Below are 25,154 nucleotides of genomic sequence, written 5' to 3'. Positions count from 1 at the left end.
ATTGTAGACCAGAAAGGTATAATGATGTTCATGCGGTTTACTTGGGACAAGCTTTTTTATCTTATATTTGAGTCCTCCATGTCAAACTTAGTCAAACACCTGCGCTGTGTCAAGGAGCAATCATTCTTTTTTTCAAAACCTCTTAATATTGCCTTTCCTACCTGGTGTAATGGTTTAATGATCTCGTGTTTTTCACTGCATTCAAATTAATGCTAGATACCTTGAATCTATGCAAATCGAGAATGATTTTAAATAGAAGAAACTTTTCGAATAATTTCGAAAAAGTGATCAATAGGATGACATTTGCGGAGGACCTTGACCGTTCTTAGGAATCATTGTAATTATTGAGACTCTCCAAGAACTAGGGAAGCAACTTATTCAAGGTGCTTCATTAAACAAAGATGTTAAATGCAATACAAAAACTCAATAAAATTATTTAGTCATTATCGTCGGGATTTTGTCATACCTAGACGCCTGGTTTAAAGGGTCTCTGATGACATTGGTGAGAGAGAGAGAGGAACAGAGAGCTTTGTCTGCTACTTATGGTGATCATTTCCATGAGTGGAGAACCGTATCTAAATAAATTGAGATAGAAGATAATTCAGTGTTGAGCAGAAGCAAGTGCTTTCTTTCGTCCCTTCTTGGCTAATCTCCATTTATCAATCGAAGACGGGATTGGATCATCTTTGGGGGTTTGTTAGTAGCCTTGCATAGTGAGTATTCAGATGGCTTCGTTGGATCCAGGTTTACAAAGTAATTATTCATGATATGATCCCTTTCATGCTTCAGACCTTCCTCAACTGCATACAAATTATAAACTGTTCTCTTTAGTTAGAGCCGTCCACACTGGCTTGCCATCGGGAGTTGAAAGCCTCAATTCGAGCCTGATTCCGAGCCTTGGTGGATAATAGGTTGGAGATATGATGATCATTTCTCCCCACATTTCTAGCCAATTGCAGGTAATTTGAGTTTAATTTAGGTAGTTCAAGCTCTAGAACCTTTCCCCAATATCAATTCACCTTGTCTTCCACCGCATCATCATCATCATCAACGGCGCAACAACCGGTATCCGGTCTAGGCCTGCCTTAATAAGGAACTCCAGACATCCCGGTTTTGCGCCGAGGTCCACCAATTCGATATCCCTAAAAGCTGTCTGGCGTCCTGGCCCACGCCATCGCTCCATCTTAGGCAGGGTCTGCCTCGTCTTCTTTTTCTACCATTGATATTGCCCTTATAGACTTTCCGGGTGGGATCATCCTCATCCATACGGATTAAGTGACCCGCCCACCGTAACCTAATGAGCCGGATTTTATCCACAACCGGACGGTCATGGTATCGCCCATAGATTTCGTCATTGTGTAGGCTACGGAATCGTCCATCCTCATGTAGGGGGCCAAAAATTCTTCAGAGGATTCTTCTCTCGAACGCGGCCAAGAGTTCGCAATTTTTCTTGCTAAGAACCTCAGTTTCCGAGGAATACATGAGGACTGGCAAGATCATAGTCTTGTACAGTAAGAGCTTTGACCCTATGGTGAGACGTTTCGAGCGAAACAGTCTTTGTAAGCTGAAATAGGCTCTGTTGGCTGACAACCGTGCGCGGATTTCATCATCGTAGTTGTTATCGGTTGTGATTTTCGACCCTAGATAGGAGAAATTGTCAACGGTCTCAAAGTTGTATTCCCCTATCCTTATTCTTGTTCGTGCTTGTGTTTGACCAGTGCGGTTTGATGTTGTTGGTTGATTCGTCTTCGGTGCTGACGTTGCCACCATGTATTTTGTCTTGCCTTCATTGATGTGCAGCCCAAGATCTCGCGCCGCCTGCTCGATTTGGATGAAGGCAGTTTGTACATCTCGGGTCGTTCTTCCCATGATGTCTCGAGGGCCAGGTTAAAAAGGACGCATGATAGCGCATCCCCTTGTCGTAGACCGTTGTTGATGTCGAATGATCTTGAGAGTGATCCTGCTGCTTTTATCTGGCCTCGCACATTGGTCAGGGTCAGCCTAGTCAGTCTTATTAATTTCGTCGGGATACCGAATTTTCTCATGGCCGTGTACAGTTTTACCCTGGCTATGCTATCATAGGCGGCTTTAAAGTCGATGAATAGATGGTGCAACTGTTGTCCATATTCCAACAGTTTTTCCATCGCTTGCCGCAGAGAGAAAATCTGATCTGTTGCTGATTTGCCTGGAGTGAAGCCTCTTTGGTATGGGCCAATGATGTTCTGGGCGTATGGGGCTATCCGGCCTAGTAAGATAGCGGAGAATATCTTATAGATGGTACTCAGCAACGTGATACCTCTATAATTGCTGCACTGTGTGATATCTCTCTTTTTATGTATGAGACAGATAATGCCTCGTTGCCAATCGTCAGGCATTGATTCGCTGTCCCATACCTTGAGCACAAGCTGATGAACCACTTGGTGTAACTGGTCGCCTCCATATTTAACCAATTCGGCTGTAATTCCATCGGCTCCTGGCGACTTATGATTTTTTAGCCGATGAATTGCACGGACTGTTTCTCCTAAACTTGGTGGTGGCAGTATTTGTCCGTCGTCTTTAGTTGGCGGGACCTCCAACTCGCCGATGTTCTGGTTGTTCAGTAGTTCATCAAAGTACTCAACCCATCGCTCTAATATGCCCATTCTGTCGGAAATCAGATTTCCCTCTTTGTCTCGGCAGGATGAGCATCGAGGTGTATAAGACTTCATCCTGCTGACTTGTTGGTAAAACTTCCGCGCCTGGTGCGGTTGCTCCCTGTACTTTTCTAGTTCATAGACTTGTTGGTTCTCCCAGGTTTCCTTTTTCCGTCTGTGAAGTCGCTTCTCCACTCGTCGGAGTTCGTGATAAGTCTCTGCGAGTGCCCGCGTTCTTTGAGAATGCAACATTACTCGGTATGCGGTATTCTTCCGTTCCGTTGCTAGCTTACATTCATCGTCAAACCAGCCGTTCCGACTCCTTTTGCGGCTGGGGCCAAGTATGTTTGTGGCCGTATCCATGACAACGTTCTTCAGGTGATTGTGAGGATCGTTTGTTGATGCTTCATCTCCAGGTCCTCTGTTGACTGCGGTTATTGCAGCATCCATTTCCCTCTTATAGGTGTCGCGGAGGGTTATGTTGTGGATGGCTTCAGTGCTCACTCTCACCTGATTGTCAGAGGGGATTCTAGGTGGTATTGTTATGCGGGCTCGGAGCACCATGCCAACGAGATAGTGATCCGAGTCTATATTGGCCCCCCTATATGTTCTGACATTCATCAAGGCTGAGAGGTGGCGGCGTTCGATCAACACGTGGTCAATTTGGTTGAAAGTGGTCCCGTCTGGAGAGGTCCACGTATGTTTGTGGACCGCTTTCTGCGCAAACCAGGTACTTCCAACAACCATTTCGTGTGACCCTGCTAATTGAATAGTCCGCAATCCGTTATCATTTGTTTTTTCGTGTAAGCTATGGGAGCCAACGTATCGCCTGAATACTGGCTCCTTCCCTACTTGGCTGTTAAAATCCCCAAGTATGATTTTGATATCATATCTGGGACAGGCTTCGAGGGTTCGTTCTACTGCCTCGTAGAAGGTATCCTTCTCCGACTCTGCAGTCTCCTCTGTAGGGGCGTGAACATTTATGAGGCTTATATTTCTAAACTTGCCTCGCAAGCGCAGAGTGCATAGCCGTTCGCTTATGTTTTCAAAGCCGATAACAGCAGGTTTCATTTTTTGGCTGATTAAGAAACCTACTCCGAGCACATGGTTTACTGGATGACCGCTATAATATATGGTGTAGTGGCTCTTCTCCAGGAAACCGGTCCCTGTCCATCGCATCTCTTGCAATGCTATTATATCAGCCCTATATTGGGACAGGGTATCGGCTAGCTGCTGGTCAGCTTCATCTCTGTACAGGGAGCGCACGTTCCATGAGAAAATGCGCAAATCTTTATTCCGTGTTCGTTGCCGGGTCCGTCGTTTTAAAATCCGTCCTGTCCGAGGCTCTTGTGGCTTCGTAACGAGTTGTTTTTCGTGTAGGGTTGTCAGCCCTACCCAACCCCCAACCTGGAGGACCAGTTGGTACAATTTGTCCCGTTTTTAGGCGTGGGAGACTCGCCTTCATCCTTCTCCGTCTGCAGCTTTTCGTTAAGAAAGAGCTCCCAGCGGTCACCACGTGGAGGTGGAGATAGGGTTTGGTAGTAGAGTTGTTGGTGTTGGTTCAGCAGGCATTTCCCAGGTTTTATGCTCCATCGTGGGTACCAATCCACGTTTCGCCCTGGGACCTATACTACCCTTTGACCACCGCATCACAGAACATATATATATCATTCTCTGCTAATTGAACTCAGAGGACACCCGTCCACGACTTGTATTGGGTCACTAAGCAATGGAATCAAAAAGATATGGGATATGTTTTCCTTCGTGATTGATTTATTTTTCTTGGTATCGTGCTTATAGCTATTTTATGAACATCTTTTTCATGTTGGATAATGTGTAATGATTCTATTTCTGGAGAAATTGTCTCGTCAAATTCGAAATTGACCATTTGTATGGAAAAGCATTTCCTCATGGTTCTGATTCATGAAATATGAAGCTAATCCATTGGCCTTTTAAACGGAAGCCCATTGAACCATTTTATGTAATGGGTACACCCCGCAGATCTTACATTTCCCATAAACTCATCGTTCTAATTCTGTTCACAGCGCGAATCATTAAAATGGTCATTATTAGACACCATTAGATGCATCATTTCGTTCGCAGCTCTCTTGAAATCGGTTGCAAATATAATTAAAAATGTCCATGGAGCGTACTCGGAATGGACTGCGTTCAAAGGCGCGGGGTTTGCCTTGGTAGTCCACCAGCACTCTACATGGCTCCACGTCTGGGTACAACAGCCATCCGATTCCATGACTCAAAAATATTTCCAAGGAATAAGTTAAATAGTCTGGAATTTCGGAACAAGTGTCTTTTGATGTATGTCAGGCCACGCAACTACGCTAATTTTCCCACTCTGGATGCGCGTATAGAGTTTCATGTGAATGTTTTTGCAAGCTATTTCCGTTTGACATGAGAAATCCCGGAATTGATCAATGCGAAGCATATGTGTGAGACAGATATGAGCACTTGTACAGTGTTGAATTCAGGATCATTTTTCATCGTCTGTTTACATGTTGGATGGTGTGCAGACTGCCGCTGCAATGTGGAGTCATATAATTGAAATTTGGACGGCATCCAAAGTTCCTTGCGCAGATTCTTGCTGAGATTTTTGAAAGTCGAAACCATGAAGATATTCCAAGGCTGAACTCTTGACTAAGGTCTTGTCCAAATACTATACATAGAAGTTTGCAAAATTCAGTTTATATCTGTCTACTCTGCGTTTTTACCAGCCTGTCTAGGAAACATGCCAGGTCAGCTCAAGTAATCGGCACAATAGGTGAGGTTGGAATCATCCCCTCAATCTCGCACCTTGGATTTGAATTCTCGTTTTGTTTGCCCCACTCTTGTAGGCGTACCACAAGCACATTATCAATTACCATAATGATGAAACTGAAGGAAGGCCCTCAATGAAAATAAAATAGAAATAGAAACAGTAGGAAACAAAGACCTTGCCAGTTCCTGACAATATTCTTCAAGTCTACTTAGGACTACGTATTGTTAGGCTTTTATTTTGTTTGAGGAGCGGTACAAACATAAAAGGACACACTTGAACAGCTGCGAAAGATGTTCAGTTTAGAATGGGATGGGCTTGTCTTTAGGCCCTTGTCCTAATTTCTACAAATGCAAGAATTTTCACAAGTGAATTTTCCCCTGACCTGAGCGTCTACCTAATTACATTTCTAGGGTATAGAGTCGCCTTTAGCCCACTGTTCATTTTCCTACTCCGAACCACGAATCTAAAGCAATGGATTCACACAGACGGTTGTGGTTCCTCTGGCGTGCTAGTGCATTTACTTAAGATGATAGTTTGTTTCCCCATGACTTCGCCCAATCCATTCTCAAACACTAGGGTTGAGTTTACGCATCCACCATACTCGTCGAATCTGCAATGCCCGTCGTTACACGACTCACTGTTAATCACATGCCTTTATTCTGCACTCATTGCCGCTTAGTCCATCTCTCTCTTGTAGAATTGGTGCACTTTCTAATATAGTAAGCCCACTGAGATCATGCCCGCTATAATTAACGCTACCTCGTCTGATGTTATCCTACAGGCACTGCAAGCCTTCAAAGTCCTTTCTGCTTTGCTAGCTTGTTAATATCTGTGCCAACATGAACGACGCATACAACAATGTGGATTATCTACCAAGATTCGACAACATGTTTGCAAATAACACAGTAAGTTTGACTGCTTTTGTCAGGCATATTCGAGGCGCTACTTGGAGCGTCAACCGCCCCTCCGTCTGTTGGTCAGCTTTGAGACGACCGTATATCAAAGCATTGCATATACCTCGATATCCTCTAGGTGTTTTGCGGTAACAACCATTTTTAAGGCACAAAGCACACGAATTCTACTTATAATGGAAAACTTAGTAGCTAGCCTTAATGTGACAGTATGCTGTTTGGTCCATTATCCGCCCCGCACGAAACAGTTCTCTCCGAAAAGTAATTCTCGACTAACTTCATCAAGTGTCCCAAAAGGAAACCAGATATAATCCCTTCAGTCGCCTTCAAAGTACTGTCCATTAGATACGATGCACTTACGTTGCCGTTGCGACCCTGTTTTGACTGCCCCGCATCACCGAAATGTTTTTTTTAGATCCCTTTTCAATCTCATAGACAGCAAATAGTCGCATGGCGCTTGTTCTAGCAAACATGGAGGATGGGGAGTGATCGACCATCTCTGAGAGGCCAAAGAGCAGCTCACTCGTAACGCAGTCTGTGCAGGGCATTATCGTCATCTGATTCCTCGCCTAGACGTAATAAAACTTCCAAATAAAAATGCTGGTTAAAAAGCCCTCACCTTCGACCACACGTTTGTTTATTTTTTTTGGTCTGGGAGAGTTGGGAGTCTTCCATTGACTTACACTTGTTTGGTCTCTAGGTCATGTCCAAACCATCACTTCTTACCACCTGCAAGGACTTTTGACAAAAAGCTTGGATCACTTTGGATCTTTTTCTTCAGGAGATCACCCAAAATTGATCAATTATTTTTTTAATTCCAGTTGAAAAAGCATAAAATATGTCTCATTTCCAAATCATCAGACAAAATCCCCTGGCACGAACCCCAATTGACGAATATCTCATCTCAAATTTTGTCGACCATAAAACGACGATCCCCGTTGTTTTTTATCGTTTTTTTTCAACGATTTCATCTCTTCGATATGATGAAGGGTGTCCTGAATGAGCATCATTTTCAACACTCATATCAAAACATATCAAGCACCCACCTCATGAAAACTTGTGTAGAGCTCATAATATCTTCCTTAAAAACCTGTTGAAGTGCTGCCAATTTACGGAATTGGACTTATTTTTTACGTGCAAAGACAGTAGGGTACAACCCTTGCAAGAAGAAACTGTGCTTTTTATCAGATAGACAACCTTTTCTATTATGTCCACCGAAGAGCGTGCAGGCCGAAACTAAAACGGTCAGTTCAACAGTCCATTGCCATTTTCAACAAAAGCCTTGGTAGTTTGGTGGCTTATTAATTCCAGTTAATTGGCGAATTCTGACTGAGATGGTTCGTTGGACATTTCAACCCTTCTTGTTCAACTGCATAAGAAAAATAGGTATCACACACGCAACAGAGATTTCATCCCCGGACTATGGAAATCGAGAGATGTTGTCTAGGGGCCGAAATTTAAAATTTGCCGGTACACTAAAGTGTGCTTCAGCTCTCGGCAGACCTTCCTGGGAAACCTACACTATTATTCTACTGTTCTACACAATGCGTTTCCTGCGCGACCCCAGTCTTCTTCCAATCTGGAGCATGATATGGCATTGTCACTCTTTCATAATATGCGACCTACCCATTGGCACTTCTGCCTTCTAATCATTCGGGATTACATCGGGTAAGAGTACATCGGCATAAATTTTAACGAAGGCCTGAAACTTCCGAGTTATAGTGCCGGCCACATTCCATGTGCTACTACTATACAATAGAACAGAGAGCACATTTTTGTCCGACACAAAGCGGCGAAAAACCCGGTAAAAATGTCCTACGGGTCATGGTAGGAGCAGCAAAAAATCCGGTAAAAATGTCCTACGGGTCATGGTAGGACATTTTTACCAGGTTTTTCGCCGCTTTGTGTCGGACAAAAATATGCTGGAGGTGGTGAATAAAAAATAAGAAGTCGAAAAATACCGATATTAGTCGACAGGCTCAGGCCGCGTACTTTTTCACCGAGGCCAAAACAGACGAAGGTACGGAGATTTGCATACAGCAAGCAGTATCCAGTTCAACCAGTTGACCAGGACAAGCAATCAGTAGCGTTTGCTGCTCCCGCGAAAACCCCAAGTCTCACAGCTGTTCGATCTGACCGTGCTGGTCAGGTCTGCGAATACACTTCGTGAACAAATACCAAGCCAGTTTCACGTAACGCAGACTACAGGCTACATCACTAGCAGGAGGTTTTATGACAGCAAGTACCATTTGTTGGTACAATCGACTCCACGCCACTTTTCGATACTCCTTCCTCCAGCGGTTTTACTATCGTCATCGGGCAACCCTCGACACATCCTTCGGAATTTCGCCCCCACTTCTTTCTTCTCGCTCGAGCGATGAACGGCGACAGCCATGCAACAACCAGCGAACACCGCCTCCACTTCGAACTTCAAATTCCTCTGAGATATTACCTCGATATAACGATATGTCATATGTCCCTTTGATAATAACTGTTAGTTTCTCTGGACTACCCCTTCTGCAGAAACTAGCAAATGTCTCTCCAATTGTCGGCCAGTTAAAACGGGTACCCTTCTTCGGAATCTCGACGATTATTCCCTTTTTCTACTCTGTGGGACAGATCTCAAATTCCCATGACGGAATGAGTGAAAGTAGCAGTTCTGCAAAAACTGCAAGGAACAGTTCCTATTCGGCAAGGAAACCATTAGATCCAGCGGCCTTTTTCCACTTGAATGCATTAATGACCGAGATTGTATTCACTTTTTGAAGAAGCAGTCCATATCTACCTATTACAGTGTCTAGCGATTTCATCTATAAGAGGAGAAGCTTTATCCCATATTATACGGTTGAGAACTATGGTTAAATATTCTCTCCAACTCTTAAACTGCGCGTCATCATGAAAACAGAGTCGACCGTTAACTTGACTTGCCACCGAGTTGCAAGTTCTTTCATGACATGCTATTTGATAGGCAAGACAAGGCTGTGCTTCCCAAGGTTTGCCGCGGTACCAACCAACTACATTCGCATCGTCAATAAGGGTCTTCAGTTTCCTGTACTCGGGGATCTACTTCCATGTTTCAACAATCATCCAGATTTTATGGGGTCTCTGCAAAACATGAACAACAATTTCACTTGCATCAGGGAAAAAGGCGGTCCAATGCTCATCAATTTTCTTTGACCGGGTGTTCAAGACGTCTGTCGTCCAGTCTTTAAAATTTGCAAGCGAAGGCAAGAAGCCATCAAATGATGACGTGGCTGAAGGCCATCCAGAACAACTCCTGAAATCGACTATTCATCGCGATATGAATAACCTGATGCGTTGCCTGTCAAGTGAAACCCAACTAGCCTTATAGCAACCTCTGTGTGTTCAAACAGAGAAGCGGTAATTGCGAGGCGGTAGAAACGAGGCAGACCTCTCGCTATTTTTATTACGATCCCACATACCATGCCACAGCATCACATCACAAGGTGCTATTAGAGCCCATCTTCATTAAAATCCTCATCATCAGTCCCTTCTCGATGGCATTAAGCTGCTTTCAAAAAACCGTGTTTTGCTCTGATCAGAAGTCCTCTACACCAAAATCTCGCCAGCAGTATTTTATCTGATTCCGGCTCCCAAGAAGCTCATAACAGATACAGTGGCCCACAGGCTAAAATAACACAGTGTCGAAAGAAGGAGAGTTGTACTCACTTAACCGCATGATGTCCAACCTGTAGCATTGGAGTAGGAGGACGCGAGAATATTAGGAACATCGATATCCTCGTCGAAGGGAGTTGGCACATTGCGGAATCCAGCATAGACCATTGACGAAAGAATTGGAGCGAATTCTGAAGCTTCCAACTCACAGGGAAGTCGCTATCTCAGCAGGACTTTGACTTTTGCCTTAATAGTAAATATTATTAGTCGGAGTGGAGATTAACCAATCTACTCCCTCCGATGCCAAGATGTTACATAGCCATTCAGCTTATAGCAACTTCCAAAGGGGATTTTTTTGAAATCATAGAAAAATAAGTGCTAAGCAACAGAGACGACAAAATTACTTGACGAATTGAATTTGTCAAGCTAGTCATCTCGCGACGTCTCAAGCCTTCCACTCAAGCCACAGATCCTTACAGTCGCTTTCAGCGTATATCATCGAAATCGGCAAAGACATGGTCTTACCATCACAATTTAAAGTCATATAATTATGGTAAAAATTAGTTTCTCTCTGCCTTTTTTTGTAATTTCACTTTTTTTAATAGAACATAATTTAATCATCACGATATTGTGCGATTTTTCACGATTTCATAAAACTCACTCGAACCTCAAAATGATCGCCTCCATTAAAAAGCATGTACAAATCGCTTGCACGTTGCACGTTTGTAAAATTCGTTCTGCTTTTTCATTACTATTTTACCAAATCCAACAATGGAAAGTGAGAACTTGAAATAACACTAACAAACCACGATTTGGATCTAATAAAATAAAAGTTACTCAACAATAATTTCATACAACCAATGCATGGAGATTTCTGGCTCATTTTCCTAGAACTAAGTTCCAGTTGAATTCTTTTAATTGAATGATGTTTTACAATTATTAACAATTTCCATCCATCACTGAATATTTTTACTGACAATTTTCTTTTTTTAACCAAAACAACAGCTTTCGAAAGCACCACTGATCCCAAAATAGAGCCTCCACTGTTTGATGAAGAAATAAAGGATGGACAATGGCTAGGAGTGACGGTTAAGTCTCAAGGATATGGGAAGGTACGTTAGAGAAAAAGATGAACCTCTACTAAAAGTTTCTAATATTTTCAAAAATTTTAGGCTTTGGTCTGTGCTCATCGTTACATTGGTAAAGAGAGAGAGTCACAATATGGCCGGGGCTTATGTTATGTTCTTGATAACGAGCTCAACTTCGATGACGTTTATGAGCCATGTAAGGGGCGGAGTACAGCCAGGTAATTTTTAATGTTAGATGTTCTTTCTTTTCAGCTGTGTTTGCCATTGTATACTGGTCCAGGTAGAGTCGAATCCTTTTTAAGTCACTGTTTAGCATGTCAAACCACCTTTTAGGCCACTCCCCGCTGACATATAATACATATATGTATATTAGGAACACATCTAATCAACGAGTAACCATTAGCGAATGTTCTCCTAGCAGAACCAGTCATTAATTTGATACAGAATGATCAAATACCGAAGTTTAAAATTCGCATCAGCATATAGAATTATCATCTTTTTTCTCCTTTTCTTAGTCTTGTCAAACTCTACCCTAATTCATGCCTTACTTTCTCATTTCGGAAGATATTAATATTTTACGCAAGCGCGATTGTCCAGTAGTGCAAGTAGATTCTTTTCCAGTAACCGCCAAAGCAGAGCCCCACCTAGCCAGTCCTTCGGCCTGTTCATCCCCCTCTGTATTTCTATGACCAGGAATCTAGAGGAGAGTGGCTTTTATCATGTTATTCATATTGTTCAACGTCTCTCTTCACCACCCTACCAGTTTCGAAAATGTCGCCAGACCTTAAGGACGGCCTGTCTGCCGGTCAAAATATATATATTACGCCTGGGACTCGATCATGCCACCAGCTATTGACATGGCTCCAATATCGCCAGTGCCTTTGCTTAGAAAAATCTGCCGTATCCCGGAATACTCCCGCTCCAACTACGTGGAACATCCTTAACCCGTCGGTAAAACATTTCGTGTCGTAACCACGGAATAGATCGCCGGTTTTCCTCTCTACGCTGGCTGTAAAGCCCACTGCAAAATCCCTCTTGAACCTCAGGTAGTGTAATCCGTCGAAGGGCTTCCGGCACAGTCTTTGGCTTGCACTCTTTCTCTACTCTCTCGGAGCAACTGAAAAAACTCAAAAACACCCGATTTATCCATGTCAGCGTTACTGTTGGCCTCCTTAATCATGTTATGAGTCTCTTTGCCTATTTTATCAAGCTTTACACAAAATTTTATCGCGTATCGATGTTCTAGTAAGCGCTCCTTGATTCTCCGTGACGAGGCGTTTTAATAGGGGCTCACGGTACAAGCGACCTGCTCTCTTCATCGATCGAGAGCCGACCGCCGATTTTTCCCAGCCTGCCCAATATTCCCCTCCACCGATGCCGCGCATAGGCACCTGCACATGCAATTCTTCAGATCCTGCTGAACTTAGAACTAACGTATTTCTTGCTTAACTTCGACGACCATGCAACAGAACCTTTCATTAGGATGAGAACAATCACGACTATGCCCATCCGAAGAGTTATCCCCGGCGGTAGGCTCTACTACTTCACGAGGGTCTTGTTGCATGCGTAGAAAGTTATAGAGGCTTTCTTAACCATCTATTCTGTGTTTAGTTTTGCAATTTAACTTAGGATTCAGGATAACATCCAGATACTTTACATCAGGAGAAAAAGGCAACCTTTGCTCATTTACCCGCGCATCCTTGCATTAACGCCGTTTTGATTGACACCCGTATCACCCAGTCGTCGTCGTACACCACCTGCCCAACCATTGAACTTTAGAGAGGAACGACCGCTTTAATCGTCCTTAAATAGACGACCAGGACGCGTTCTAGAATCTCCAACCCGAAAGAGATGAGACTGATTGGCCGAAAGTCCTTCACGGACGCATGAACACGCCCGCTCGCTTAGGGTATGAAAACTATACACGCTTCTCCAAGAATACGGCACATATTTGAGCGTAATGCAGGTACGATAAATGTCTATAAATCACAGAACAACCCTTTCTTTCTGCTTCTAGAACATGGCTGGTATTATGTCGTCTGTGCCCGGAGCTTTACATATACGCGGAGAAGCTGTTTATAGTTCGATGTAAAAGATTAGTCCACCTTGGGTGTCATATAGGCAATTTTTGAATTGTAGAGATCAGACGACTTAAAAAAACAAATTTTCTTCAACGTTCCCAATTGGTATGACCTGGCGATAAAAGGATCGGGATATGTCTAACATTTGGGTAGGAAATGAATAGCGTGGCGGGCGAGGACAGCGTCGATGCGGGAAGTTTGACAGGAATCATAAAGGATTTGGAATGGTCTTCGTTCTTATAAATCTTACCTTCTCTCAGCAGAGCCTTTCTGTTTGGAGTGGAGTATTGGCCCGAAAGATCAAAAAAACCATGAGGAGAGGTCTGATGAGCTGTTTGTCACAGAACGGGTTACCTTTCTGTTGCGTTGGACGAAACACAGGAATACGTCACCCCTAAGTAGACATTGTCACCCCTAGGTAGACAACTTCATTCACAGTAGGAATGGGCGTGTCATTGATTTTAAGGGAAAGAGGAGAAGGAAAGGGTCATGGATTTTGAGGCAAATGTTTTTGCCGAACATGCGAAAGATCAGATCATTCACGTTTTGTAGGATTTTGACGGAATTAGGATCAAGACTCAGTCTACGAAGGTCAGTGGAGAACAGGGAAAACAAGGTGGCTGAAAGGATTAAACCTAAATGGGGGGGGGGGGGGGGTTTGGATATGGACTTGGGATTTCCGCCCATTTAGGAACTTATGATTAGCTTACGGAGGTGCAGATGGAAGATTCCAAAAAGCTTCAAAGTGAACTCGTATTGTCATACGGAGACAAAAGCGTTTCTTAGGTATACGAGACAGGCTATGGTTGAAGCCTTCTGGTTAATAGCGAGAAAAATGCCCGTTTTAAGGACAAGAAGCGCGTGTTCAACGGAGTAATTAGGTCTGTTGGCAAACTGGAGTCCGAGAAATGTACAACTGTGGTTATAGTGCTCGTTGATAATTAACTTGATGGTCCGTTGGAAGATCTTGGCGGGATTAAGAGGGTTTTCACTTTTTATAGGACTATGGATGCGATTTTGTTGGAGCCTACCGATTTCCTTTTTTTAGGCTTCACGATCAACGCCGTCCAGTGTAACAAAATGGATGAGTGAGATGTTCTTTCGGTGATCTGGATGGTTGTTAGGATGGGTGAAGTGGTTTTTCTGTGGATTAGATACGATCGAAAAATGGGATTGAATGGAGTCGGGGAATTGTGTCACTGACGTCGGTTTCGAAAACCGGATCGTGAATGTGAAGAGTGCAACGGTGGGTTTTCCGGGTAGGGAAATAGTTTGAGGTAGGTTTGGGATGTGTTGTGTTGCCCAGGTCAGGTCAAGTTTTTCTATGTCGATGGTGCTGCTGCATATCATGCTGTTGGATGGAAGCAGAAGTGGACCAAGACTGAACTTAACGATCCGATTAATGAATTTTTAGTTCGCCTCCTGGTAATCCGGAACGAATGACTCTTTCAGAAAGTTTGATATCAAGGATTACAGCATCATGGCCACTGATGTCGGAGACGGTTTCAACAAAAAGATATATACTAGAATGGGGGTTAACAGCAATATTACTGCTAATAATGAACCAGATATGGAAGACGAGAAGAACTGAGCTAAATTAAAACAGGTTGATGTTTTGGATAAAGCTTTGTTAGAAAACTGTGGACTCTTTCCCCATTTTGATTAGACCGTGCCTAGCGTTGAAGTCTCCACCTATTATCAGGTACTAGGCTCTATTTTGTACTCTTGTCTGGTAGACGCAAAAGCATTGAATCCTTTCGAGATCGTGGATATCGAGGGATTGGTCGGGACAGTGATCAGCAGTAACGAAAACCGAGGACAATTGGGTTTAAAAGGAAGTAAGAGTAACTTCGTGTGATTTAAACCCACCCAGCTGTTGGTGGGTTGGAAATATTGGTAAGACAGCAATTCCTCGACGATAAGGATGACCAATAGAGCGGTCAGTACGGAACTGGTTGAAATTTAGCCTGGTGTCACACAGCAGCGCTATATGGGACTTGTATTCATCAAGAAATAACGCAAATTCGTTTCTTCAAGCTCGGCCGACGATGGAATTAATGTTCAACTCGATGATCTCAAAACCTGCAGGAATTCTCTCAATTTCCTGGCGAACTCCGGGAGATCAGGATTGGATATGGGGGGGGGGGCTTGCTAGGTGGGACTGGACGGATGGGGTGGCGACGCTTCGCATGGCGTTTGCGAATGACACGAACGGACGTGTGAAAGCTGGATTGGTAATAGGATGATTCGACGTTCGAGTGGCTTGATTGGGAGGGAGGAGAGAAGGTGGTGCTTGCTTTTGAGCATTTCTCGTCCTCACAGTCCTAACGAAACTTGCACAATTTCGGTAATTTGCGGGGTGGTCGTTGCTCCCCCAATTGACACACTTTGCCGCCTGTTCCAATGCAACATGCAGCATTTCCCCGAACTATGAACCTGGTCACACTTGACGCAGAAGTAGTTTAAATAGCAATTGTTTTCCGCATGACCCACACGCCGGCAGTTCTTGCATTGCCATACCCGATTGTTTTTAATTTGTTCAAAGCGAACAACGGAATATTCTATGGCTTTAATATTTTTTATCAGTTCTTCGGTGAACCTCGAGTCAAATGTGACCAGCTAGAGGGCTAATTCTATATTCATTATTTTTGGCCAAGTCTTTACAAAAGGATCAACGCTGATAGCGCTGGACACTACCTTCCTTTCAGTTATTCAGCAATTTCTTGAGGCAGGAAAGAGGCATCAAGCTCTCAGAGGATAAGATTATTTGCTTTTTCGGTGGGCAGGTTATAAATGAAGAACTTATTATTATTCTCGACCATTTTTTATTTTTGGGCGTAGAGTAGCCTTCGGGCGTTTTGGTAATGATTTGGTAGGAATCATCTGACCGAAAAACCAGTCTTTTTTCTAATAATGTCTTTGCTGTATTTTGCTGGACACAAGACCTCTAAGGCGATTTGGAATATCTTCTGTAAAGCCCCCACCTTTGACTTTTCAAGGAGTTCCTCCCAACCATCACAATTCCCCGACCCGAAAAGTGTACCTACTCTGTTACACACCGATGGGTTTTACTTCTTTAGTTAATTTTCGAAGTCCCCACATAGACATCTCACCATATCAGAAGTGGCCTTTTCTCGATGCTATGATTGGCGTCACATATTCTAGTTCTCCCAGCGATGTTAATGAGCCAGGTAAGCTGAGGAGATATACACATTTTCCATTGCCACCTGCTCCCATTTGGTTAGGTTTTTGAAACTATAGTCCCAACAGAGAAAGACATACAGGGCCTTCCTTGCGAGAATACATGCTCTAGGCCTATCCCCCCCCCCCCTATACCTCTAATACGGCGTAATAAATTGCGAAGTATAAAGATTTTGCTGTTCGTCTGGGTTTCCTCCTCTTTAGTCACCATCGATTTTCCATGGCGATACTGGAGTTTTGAAGGCCGGGGAATTGGAGAAATTTGTCCTTATCCCATGCGCACCTTTTGAAGCTAGATGCGTTGTGCGAAATAATCTTGAGTTTCACTTCCTCCAAGATTTCCTAACCTTACGGATGCACAAACTGAAAAATCCCCAAAGAAGTGGTCGTCGCATGGTATGATGTGATACCTAAGGGCCACATGGAAGCAATCGAAACTGAAGATTCATTAACATCAAAACTGAGGGTTGGAATGAATGGCCATTTCCGCCGGTGCCAGGACTTCTGATATCGACAGCTTCGAGGCAGGAGTACTCACAACATCCAGTTCGACAACAGGGCTTTTCAGGGAAGAAACTGCTAGCTTGAATACCGCCTTGGTCTTGGAGGTCTTTGCTGTTGATTTGAGTACGGGAATACTATGGCTGACGCTCGTGATACTGCCTTCGAACCCTGGTGCCTGGTTAAATACCAGCAACCCTTTCTCCGATGGTGCATCTAACAACACAACCTCTCCTTATTCTATCGTAGTCCGTTTCATAAAATTCATCATAGTCCCATTGTGACTTGCCCGGTCACCAGGGAAAAGATTTTAATTGAAACCAAAGATACCAAATTCATAGCATGATATTTCACAGCACCTCATATCAGTACAACTAATTTTATCAGCCAATTTTTATTGCATAACATACAAAAATCTATACAGTTATCGTAATCTATGTTTGCTTTTTTTCTTAACTATTAAATAATATTAAACGAATGATTACGGCGGCGAAACCCAGGAATCATAGCTTTTATGCCGCTTTATTCAAAAAATAAGATAAGAGATATTTTCCAAAATGAAATATGATATTTGTATAGAGTAGATTCGATATGTATTCGAAATCGTCATCGCGCTATTTCTGACTGTCGTCTATATGTTATCAGTAACATCATTTGCTGAAATCCAACTGAACAATGGAAAACAGTGCAAGGAGTATATATAAAAACAGTTGTTTAGAAAATATTTTCCATCTTTTCGTTGCGATCCTCATCTAATCGGTAATTATTATCAAATAGAGACCTTTCTCGATTTTTCGAGAAATTTGCACTCTTCCTCCATGGTTCTAAGGTGCCATGTAGCTCTCGGGCTGAAGGATGCAAACTCAAAACGTACAAAAAAAAATTACTAGGATTCAAAGAGCCGCATATGCTGCTCAGAAGACATTCTTAACATAATTTGGAAGTTGTTGGATGGTGGACAGTTAAACCTTACACCTTTAGGCAACTCCAACGGATTACATTATACGAAACCTGGGAAATTCGGTGGCTTCGGTATTCCCAACAAGCTGGGAGAGGAAGATCGGTCATGTGTCGCAAGGCTTTGACACTATCTTTTCCATTGACCAAAAAGCGGAGATGGAACCGACAGTTTTTTTAAAGAACACACAACTTATGCGAATAGTATAGTCTTGTAGAATATGCCAGCGTATTGCCGGCAGAGATATTGGCAATAGGAAGTCTGCCACCGGTTGAAGTATGACCCAACTTCTCAGCAAGACTAAGGTATTTCAACTGATAGTCAAGCCACGTTTAAAGCCTTATAGTCAGGGGTTACATCCTCTTAGCTAGTCAATCATCGCAAAGACGAACCGAAAAGTCTAGTCAGCTCAATATCTGTGCCGTCTGAGTTCCAAAAGTTAAAGTATTTAAAGATAAATTAACAAGCCAATGAGCTAACCCTTTTAGTAAACCTTTGGATTGACTACTGTGAAAAGTGATAATCGCCGTGCTGAATTAAGAAATATTTTCCCAGCCTAAAACAGCTAAATCATGTGAGGTACGAGCGAGACATATGAACGCCTACAAGCTTGCAGCCGCCTGGATGAGCCACTAACCAATAATAGATCGCTCCATTCAAATCGGCACACCTTGTTATACGTACGGGTGATTGTCCAGATCCAACTAAAGCCAGGTAATGGATACTAGGAAAACCGTTTCTTGGCGATCTCAAATGAATCTTGTATTGTAGGATCAGGGGTTAATATCTTTTGTGAATTCCACGAAGTGGCTCCTGGACTCGAACTTGCCAGAGATGATTCTACTTGTTTTGTCCCCTTCCAGATAACAGGCCTTAAAACAACCAAACAATTAACCAAATCAACAGCTAGCTCTTCGAAGCTCACCGAGTATAGTTTCCACGTGCATTTTAAATATCAAATGGAAAATCCAGAGGAATGTATCGTTACCATAAATCTCTATATAGGACATAAAGTATTAACCACACTTGTCGGTTTCTGTTAATGTGCTTCAGCTCCTCCAACGACTTTCGAGAAGCTTGCACTATCCCCCCGCTGCTCCGTGTCTGGTGTTCAAAGCAAAATGGCAAACGAGACAGCAGTTCTGTCGGCCAAATCAACACCAGATGGCTAAGAAGAACCTTCAAGTGATGGCACCAGGAAACGTTACTTTCACGTTGACTTGCTAATCATGATAAAGTAGATTAATGCTTCATGGCCTTGGGCGATCAGATCCGAGTTTGCACGGGGATTCACCTAAAGTAGGCCACAAAACCTCATCGGAGGTTATATGGAACTGTGGAACCCGGGGTAGCACTCCATGTTCATATGTCTCAGGAGAATTCCTGGAGGATGTGTTTCGTGCTCGGTCATTTTCGTTTGACCCCCTAGTAGGAGTTTTATGAGGATTTATGGTCGTGAGCTAAGCGCGGAATTGCGTTTTACGACTCGGACGCCGTACTCCTCAGTTTCTGTAGTAGTAGTCTAGTATCCACCAGCATTAATGCTGAGCCTGTCAAGAGTATAAACGTACCCTTGTACCGTGTAATTAGGCCGACGCGACTGATGGTCACGTAAAACCACCAGGACTTAACTGCTCTGTGCCTCGTGTTTCTAGGGCGAAATACTCGTCATTCACCCTGGGATAGTGAGTTCCATTACATGGGATAATCCCCAATAAAGTATTTGTCCTTTATTAATGTGTGACCTATCTACTGCCACTTTTGACTTCTCATCAACACGTCCATAGGTATGACGTCCTTTATTTATTATCTCAAGTCAGAGTGCCCCGAGGACTCGACGCAAGCATGAGGCTTTCACGTAACGGGTGTGATACTTGATCTGGTTTTCGACTGGTCATTTCATCAAACTCCTTGGCGTGGCATCCGGCTGCATGCTCAGAATTCGTTGAGGACTCCACTATGATTTGACCAATACCTACAAGAAGGTAGAGTCCTGGTGCAGGAAGACCTGGCTATCGCTCAAGGGATCGGTCTGCAGCCAAAAATTCTTCGGAGGATTCTTCTCTCGAACGCAGCCAACAGTTCGCAATTTTTCTTGCTAAGAAACCAAGTTTCCGAGGAATACATGAGGACTGGCAAGATCATTGTCTTGTACAATAAGAGCTTTGATCCTATGGTGAGACGTTTCGAGCGGAACAGTTTTTGTAACCCAAAATAGGCTTTGTTGACTGCCAACAACCGTGCGTAGATTTCATCGTCGTAGCTGTTGTGGGTTGTAATTTTCAACAGTATTTGTCCGTCGTCTTTAGTTGGCGGGACCTCCAACTCGTCGATATTCTGGTTGTTCAGTAGTTCATCAAAGCCTGATGCGGTTGTTCCCTGTACTTTTCTAGTTCACAGACTTATTGGTTATTTCAGGCTACCTTTTTCCATCTGTGAATTCCCTTCTCCGCTTGCCGGAGTTCGTGATAAGTCCCCGTGCGTCCCCGCGTTCTCTGAGAATGCAACATTACTCGGTATGTAGTATTCTTCCGTTCCGTTGCTAGCTTATATTCGTCGTCGAACCAGCCGTTCTGACTGCGCAAAAGTAGGGGTCAAGTATGTTTGTGGCCGTATTTATGATGACGTTCTTCAGGTGTAGGTAGGTGTAGGTGTTGCGGAGGGCTATGTTGTGGATGGCTTCAGTTTTAACTCTCACCTGATTGTCAGAGGGGATTCTGGGTGGTGTTGTTATTCGAGCTCGGAACACCATGCCAACGAGATAATGATCCAAGTCTATATTGGCCCTTCTATATGTTCTGACATTTATCAAGGCTGAGAGATGGCGGCGTCCGATCAACATTTGGTCAATTTGGTTGAAAGTGGTCCCGTCTGGAGAGGCCCACCTACGTTTGTGGACCGCTTTCCGCGCAAACAAGGTGCTTCCAACAACCATTTCGTGTGACACTGCTAATGGCATAATCCGCGGTCCGTTATCATTTGTATTTTGATGTAAGCTATGGGAGCCAACGTTTCGCCTGAATACGGGCTCCGTCCCTACTTGGGTGTTGAAATCTCCAAGCATAATTTTAATATCATACCTGGGACAAGTTCCGAGCGTCCGTTCTACTGCCCCGTAGAAGGAATCCTTCTCCAACTCTGCAATCTCCTCTGTGGGGGCGTGAACGTTAGTGAGGCTTACATTTCTCTTACATTTCTAAATTCGCCTCGCAAGTGCAGAGTGCATAGCCGCTCGCTTATATTTTCATTACATTAGAATCCCAATCTTTTTTGCTGGAATTCCTTACTATTCTCTATATTTCAGAGTTGTTAGTTTAGAGATTTCCATCGACACCATTCAGTTTCTGATTAGCTAATTCGTAAAAGTCAGAGCTAGCCATTACCATAGGTTTTGTCTAGGACCCTTGCCTGGTGCTAATCATATATACTTCGAAGCTAAATTCAGGAAAGTACTCAGCTTTTCGATTCGGTCACTGCTTCCCCAGATGTTATTGCGTGCGTCGGTATTGCAGCCGTGGAGAAGCAATGGCGACTTCAGCTTCCATAACCTCTATAATTCCTTCAGGAATCTCTTCCGAAATACCTGCACTGGTGGCTTTTTATCGCTTCCAGAGATCGATCATCCACCCCGATCGTGAGGGGTTTGCCTTTACTCCCCGCTTTACTTCTAAATACTCTCCACAGTGTGGAGACTCTCATCTGCGTAGATGCACTGTCCCCATGTGTGCCCCTGGTATATCATTGCCAGCACATGTCGACAGTTATCTTCCCTTCAAGCCTAACAATTTAAGGACCATGGTCTTGAGCCCCTCTGCCGTGTTCTACGTCGCGCAGTGTACCAGTATCAAAGCTGGTTGAAAACGTATGCCCACTTGGTACTCCATCCCTTACACATCTGGCCATAAATAAAGTGCACGATAAATTTCTTTTCCTAAAAAAGCCGGAGACCTTTTGCTCCCTTTGCTCCTGGGTTATCCGAGGTTTCCATCCTCCTGTGTTCGGGTTTGGGTTTCTTGCTCCCGTTTTCTTGGGTAGGCCCATTGAGGACTTACAGACTATCCGGAACTTTCTTGCGGGCATCTTCTGGTGACCTCACTTCAGATAGTGCAAATGCCAATTAGAACTTGCGCCTACTGCACTGAGGCTTGTTTTTTCCCTAATATCTGATATACTAATCGCAAACGTACTTCTCCTTGGTTGCTGTCTTTTGATCATAAATCTTAGTTGGTTGTGATCTTCATACAAGATGAATGTTTAGCTTAGTTTCGCTATCAGACTTTCCACCTTTTTCCTTGTTGGATGTTATCACCTGGTTATCAGTTCTGCGGAAATGTGCCCTTGCCTTATTGACCAATTTGTGTGCAGTATGGGGTCCCGATTGCTCTTTGTTGTTGTTGTTTTTCTTTATATTAGTTTCAATTATTGGAATCTCACAAGTATGGCAGTTAAGAGCCCCACCGTTTCATAGCCCCCCGTAACACGATAAGATCAAGCTCACTCTCGAAGGCATCAAGGTATCAATAACGCTCAGTTCGAATGCAATCATCCTACGGGCAGGGTACGCATATTTATCGACTCTCCGGCCTAGGTGCGCAGTGTTCTGTTAATAGAAAGGTCACCTCATACAGGACGTGGTTGTCACCACCAATTAAGGGTTTTGGTATATTCGAGGCTTGGTTCCTTGGATGTCAACCTCCGTGGAGAGCGATGCTGCCTGCAGTCCACTGCTTGACCTTTGACACCTTTCAGCACCACCAAATCTGAAAGCTGATTAAAAAGCATGGCATAACATTGAACCCATTTTATTTTTTTTTTTTTTGTCGAAAGAACCTACCTATAAGCCAGAAGTATCATTCCTAACGATTTTCCAACATTTCAGAGGTCATGAAGACTACGGCTATTGTCAAGCTGGAACCTCGGCAGCTCTTCTAGATGGCGATGTAATGGTGCTAGGAACTCCTGGACCTTATACATGGCGAGGGACTATCTACATAACAGAAATCGGAAAAGATTACCTAAAACGGGATAAGAATATGTACTACAGCGATCATTCGGAAAAAAATTCACCTGTCGACAAATACAGCTATTTAGGTAAGCTCATTTCGCTTTAAAGATATATTCAAAGCTATAGTGATTTTTCCATTGAAGGCATGGCTGTAACTGGTGGTAAATACTTCCGAGACGAAGTCGCCTATGCAGCCGGGGCCCCTCGATCCAAAGGTCATGGCGAAGTTATTATATTTTCAAAATCAAAACAAAATCCCATTCCAACAATAATGACAATCAAAGGCGAACAATTTGCTTCAAGTTTTGGATATGAACTAGCTACAGCCGATGTTAATGGGGATGGATACGCCGATCTGCTGGTAGCGGCGCCTTTTTACTTTTCCAAAAACGAAGGAGGAGCAGTCTACGTGTTTCAAAATGAGAAGTATAAGCTTCCAACGAAGGCATCATTGAAACTAACCGGGAAGCCAGAGTCTCGGTTCGGCTTAGCTCTGGCGAACATTGGAGATATAAATAAGGACAAATGTGACGACATTGCTATAGGAGCACCCTATGAAGGAGATGGCGTGGTTTACATCTACTTAGGAAGTAGTCAGGGCTTGTCACAAAAGCCATCACAGGTAAATTACTGAGCAATGATCTTGAAGACTTGTCACCCATAGGATTTCACCCTGTATAGGTCATTACATCGTCGGACTTGGGGCTGAAGCCGAATAACATTCTTACTTTCGGCATCTCTATCTCTGGTGGAATAGATTTAGATGGAAACTCATATCCAGACACAGTGATTGGAGCCTATAAATCTTCTGCGGTTGTTGCCTTATTAGCGCGACCGATTACTAATATAAGGACATCGATAATAACACGCGAATTAGAAAATATTGATCCAAATAAAAAAGGCTGTAAAAGTGACCCTTCGTCGAACACAACATGGTAAAACCATCCCATTTGAATAATTGACCAAAAATGACTCCTAAAATTCTACTTTTCAATAGTTTTTCATTTGGAACGTGTTGTGCGATAAAACCAATCGAAAATAGTGCCACCAAAACCCTCGACCTCATTTACACGATTGAGGCGGAGACGTTTGCGAACATGAAGAAGTTCTCACGTGTGTTCTTTGAGTATGATAACAAGCGGACCAACATTCTGAAGAGGAGACTAAAGGTCCAAACGGACGGCCGGGACTTATGTACTGAAGAGACTGCTTACATTAAGGAAACAACTAGGGACATCCAAACGCCAATTAAATTTAAAATGAGTTATGAAATAGTTGAACCAAAACTACCTGATTCCGGGCTCAATTACTTAAATCCAATTCTGGACCAAACACAAGCTCAACGAACGTTCGAAGGAGTATTTTTGAAAGACTGTGGCGGCAAGGACATTTGCGTTTCTGAACTGAAGTTGCATAGTTGGATTGATTTAGACAAGCATGGTGGGAACTTCTCCTCCACAATATACCTTCATGTGAATCCTAACCATTTCCAATTGCAGATGACGAATATGCATTCAATCTGGGAGAAAGTGACGAGTTGCGTTTGAATATTCAGATCTCGAACAACGCGGACTCCGCATATGAAGCTCAACTTTTCATTGTACATCAGTCGTCCGTGGCCTACATTGCAACTGGAAAGAATAGCACAGTAAAGTGCGACCAATTCAATGAGACCGTGGTAGCATGCAACTTGGGGAATCCAATGCATAGAGGAGCCTCGGTACCAATATCAGTACGTTTCGATCCCAGTGGATTGGCAGATACGGAAAAGAAATTATCTTTCCGAGTATTCGCCAATTCAACCTCAGAATTGAGCGGGATTAAGCCAGATGAAAAATTGGACGTTCAAGTCGTGAGGAAAGCTGATTTATCTATGCATGGGTAAGGACGTTAGCTCTGTAATTCCGAAAATGTACTATTCAAACATATTTGTTGCAGATGGGCAAGTCCGGAACAATCCTTCTATGGAGGCGATGTAAAAGGCGAAAGTGCGATGGAATTTTTGGAAGATATTGGAACAGTTGTCACACATAAGTATCAGGTAATTTTTAAGAGTTTTGTGTAAAAAGATCGGTTTACTATCTGTCTGTCCCGCTAAAGGTTCTCCCAAACTCTCACAAACTAAAACCACCCCCACTTTCTCCTTCTTGTTTCACCTGGAAACACACCAGAACATTACTTTTTTAAGAGGACTGCGCTTTAAAGGCCAAGTCATCGCTCGTTCCCTGCCAGGTTCCACCTGAATTCTCTCTCTATTACAGAGCTCACTGAGCACCAGATTTTCCCTCATTTCAATATTTTCTAGACGATGTCCTGCAGATCTAAGTCGACTTTCAGGGAGTTTTCGAAGCTCCTTCTCTCACGAAA

The 25,154-nt window shown here is 43.4% G+C and overlaps 1 protein-coding gene across 2 annotated transcripts in view; it reads left to right on the top strand.

The window, feature by feature from the left end:
* Window positions 1-25,154, top strand: part of LOC119656756 (integrin alpha-PS1) — a 188,210-nt gene that overhangs the window by 154,984 nt on the left and 8,072 nt on the right. For both annotated transcript variants that reach the window (XM_038063323.1, XM_038063322.1), the window contains 8 exons: window positions 10,959-11,065; window positions 11,126-11,259; window positions 22,662-22,873; window positions 22,931-23,409; window positions 23,469-23,722; window positions 23,785-24,227; window positions 24,287-24,668; window positions 24,726-24,828. In XM_038063323.1, coding sequence (XP_037919251.1) covers window positions 10,959-11,065; window positions 11,126-11,259; window positions 22,662-22,873; window positions 22,931-23,409; window positions 23,469-23,722; window positions 23,785-24,227; window positions 24,287-24,668; window positions 24,726-24,828 — 2,114 coding nt within the window. The remainder of the gene's footprint in view (window positions 1-10,958; window positions 11,066-11,125; window positions 11,260-22,661; window positions 22,874-22,930; window positions 23,410-23,468; window positions 23,723-23,784; window positions 24,228-24,286; window positions 24,669-24,725; window positions 24,829-25,154) is intronic.

The sequence above is a fragment of the Hermetia illucens genome, chromosome 5 (genome assembly GCF_905115235.1).
Source record: "Hermetia illucens chromosome 5, iHerIll2.2.curated.20191125, whole genome shotgun sequence".
Taxonomy (NCBI): domain Eukaryota; kingdom Metazoa; phylum Arthropoda; class Insecta; order Diptera; family Stratiomyidae; genus Hermetia; species Hermetia illucens.
Note: the sequence above shows the minus strand (reverse complement) of the source record. Positions and strands in the feature narration are given on the sequence as shown.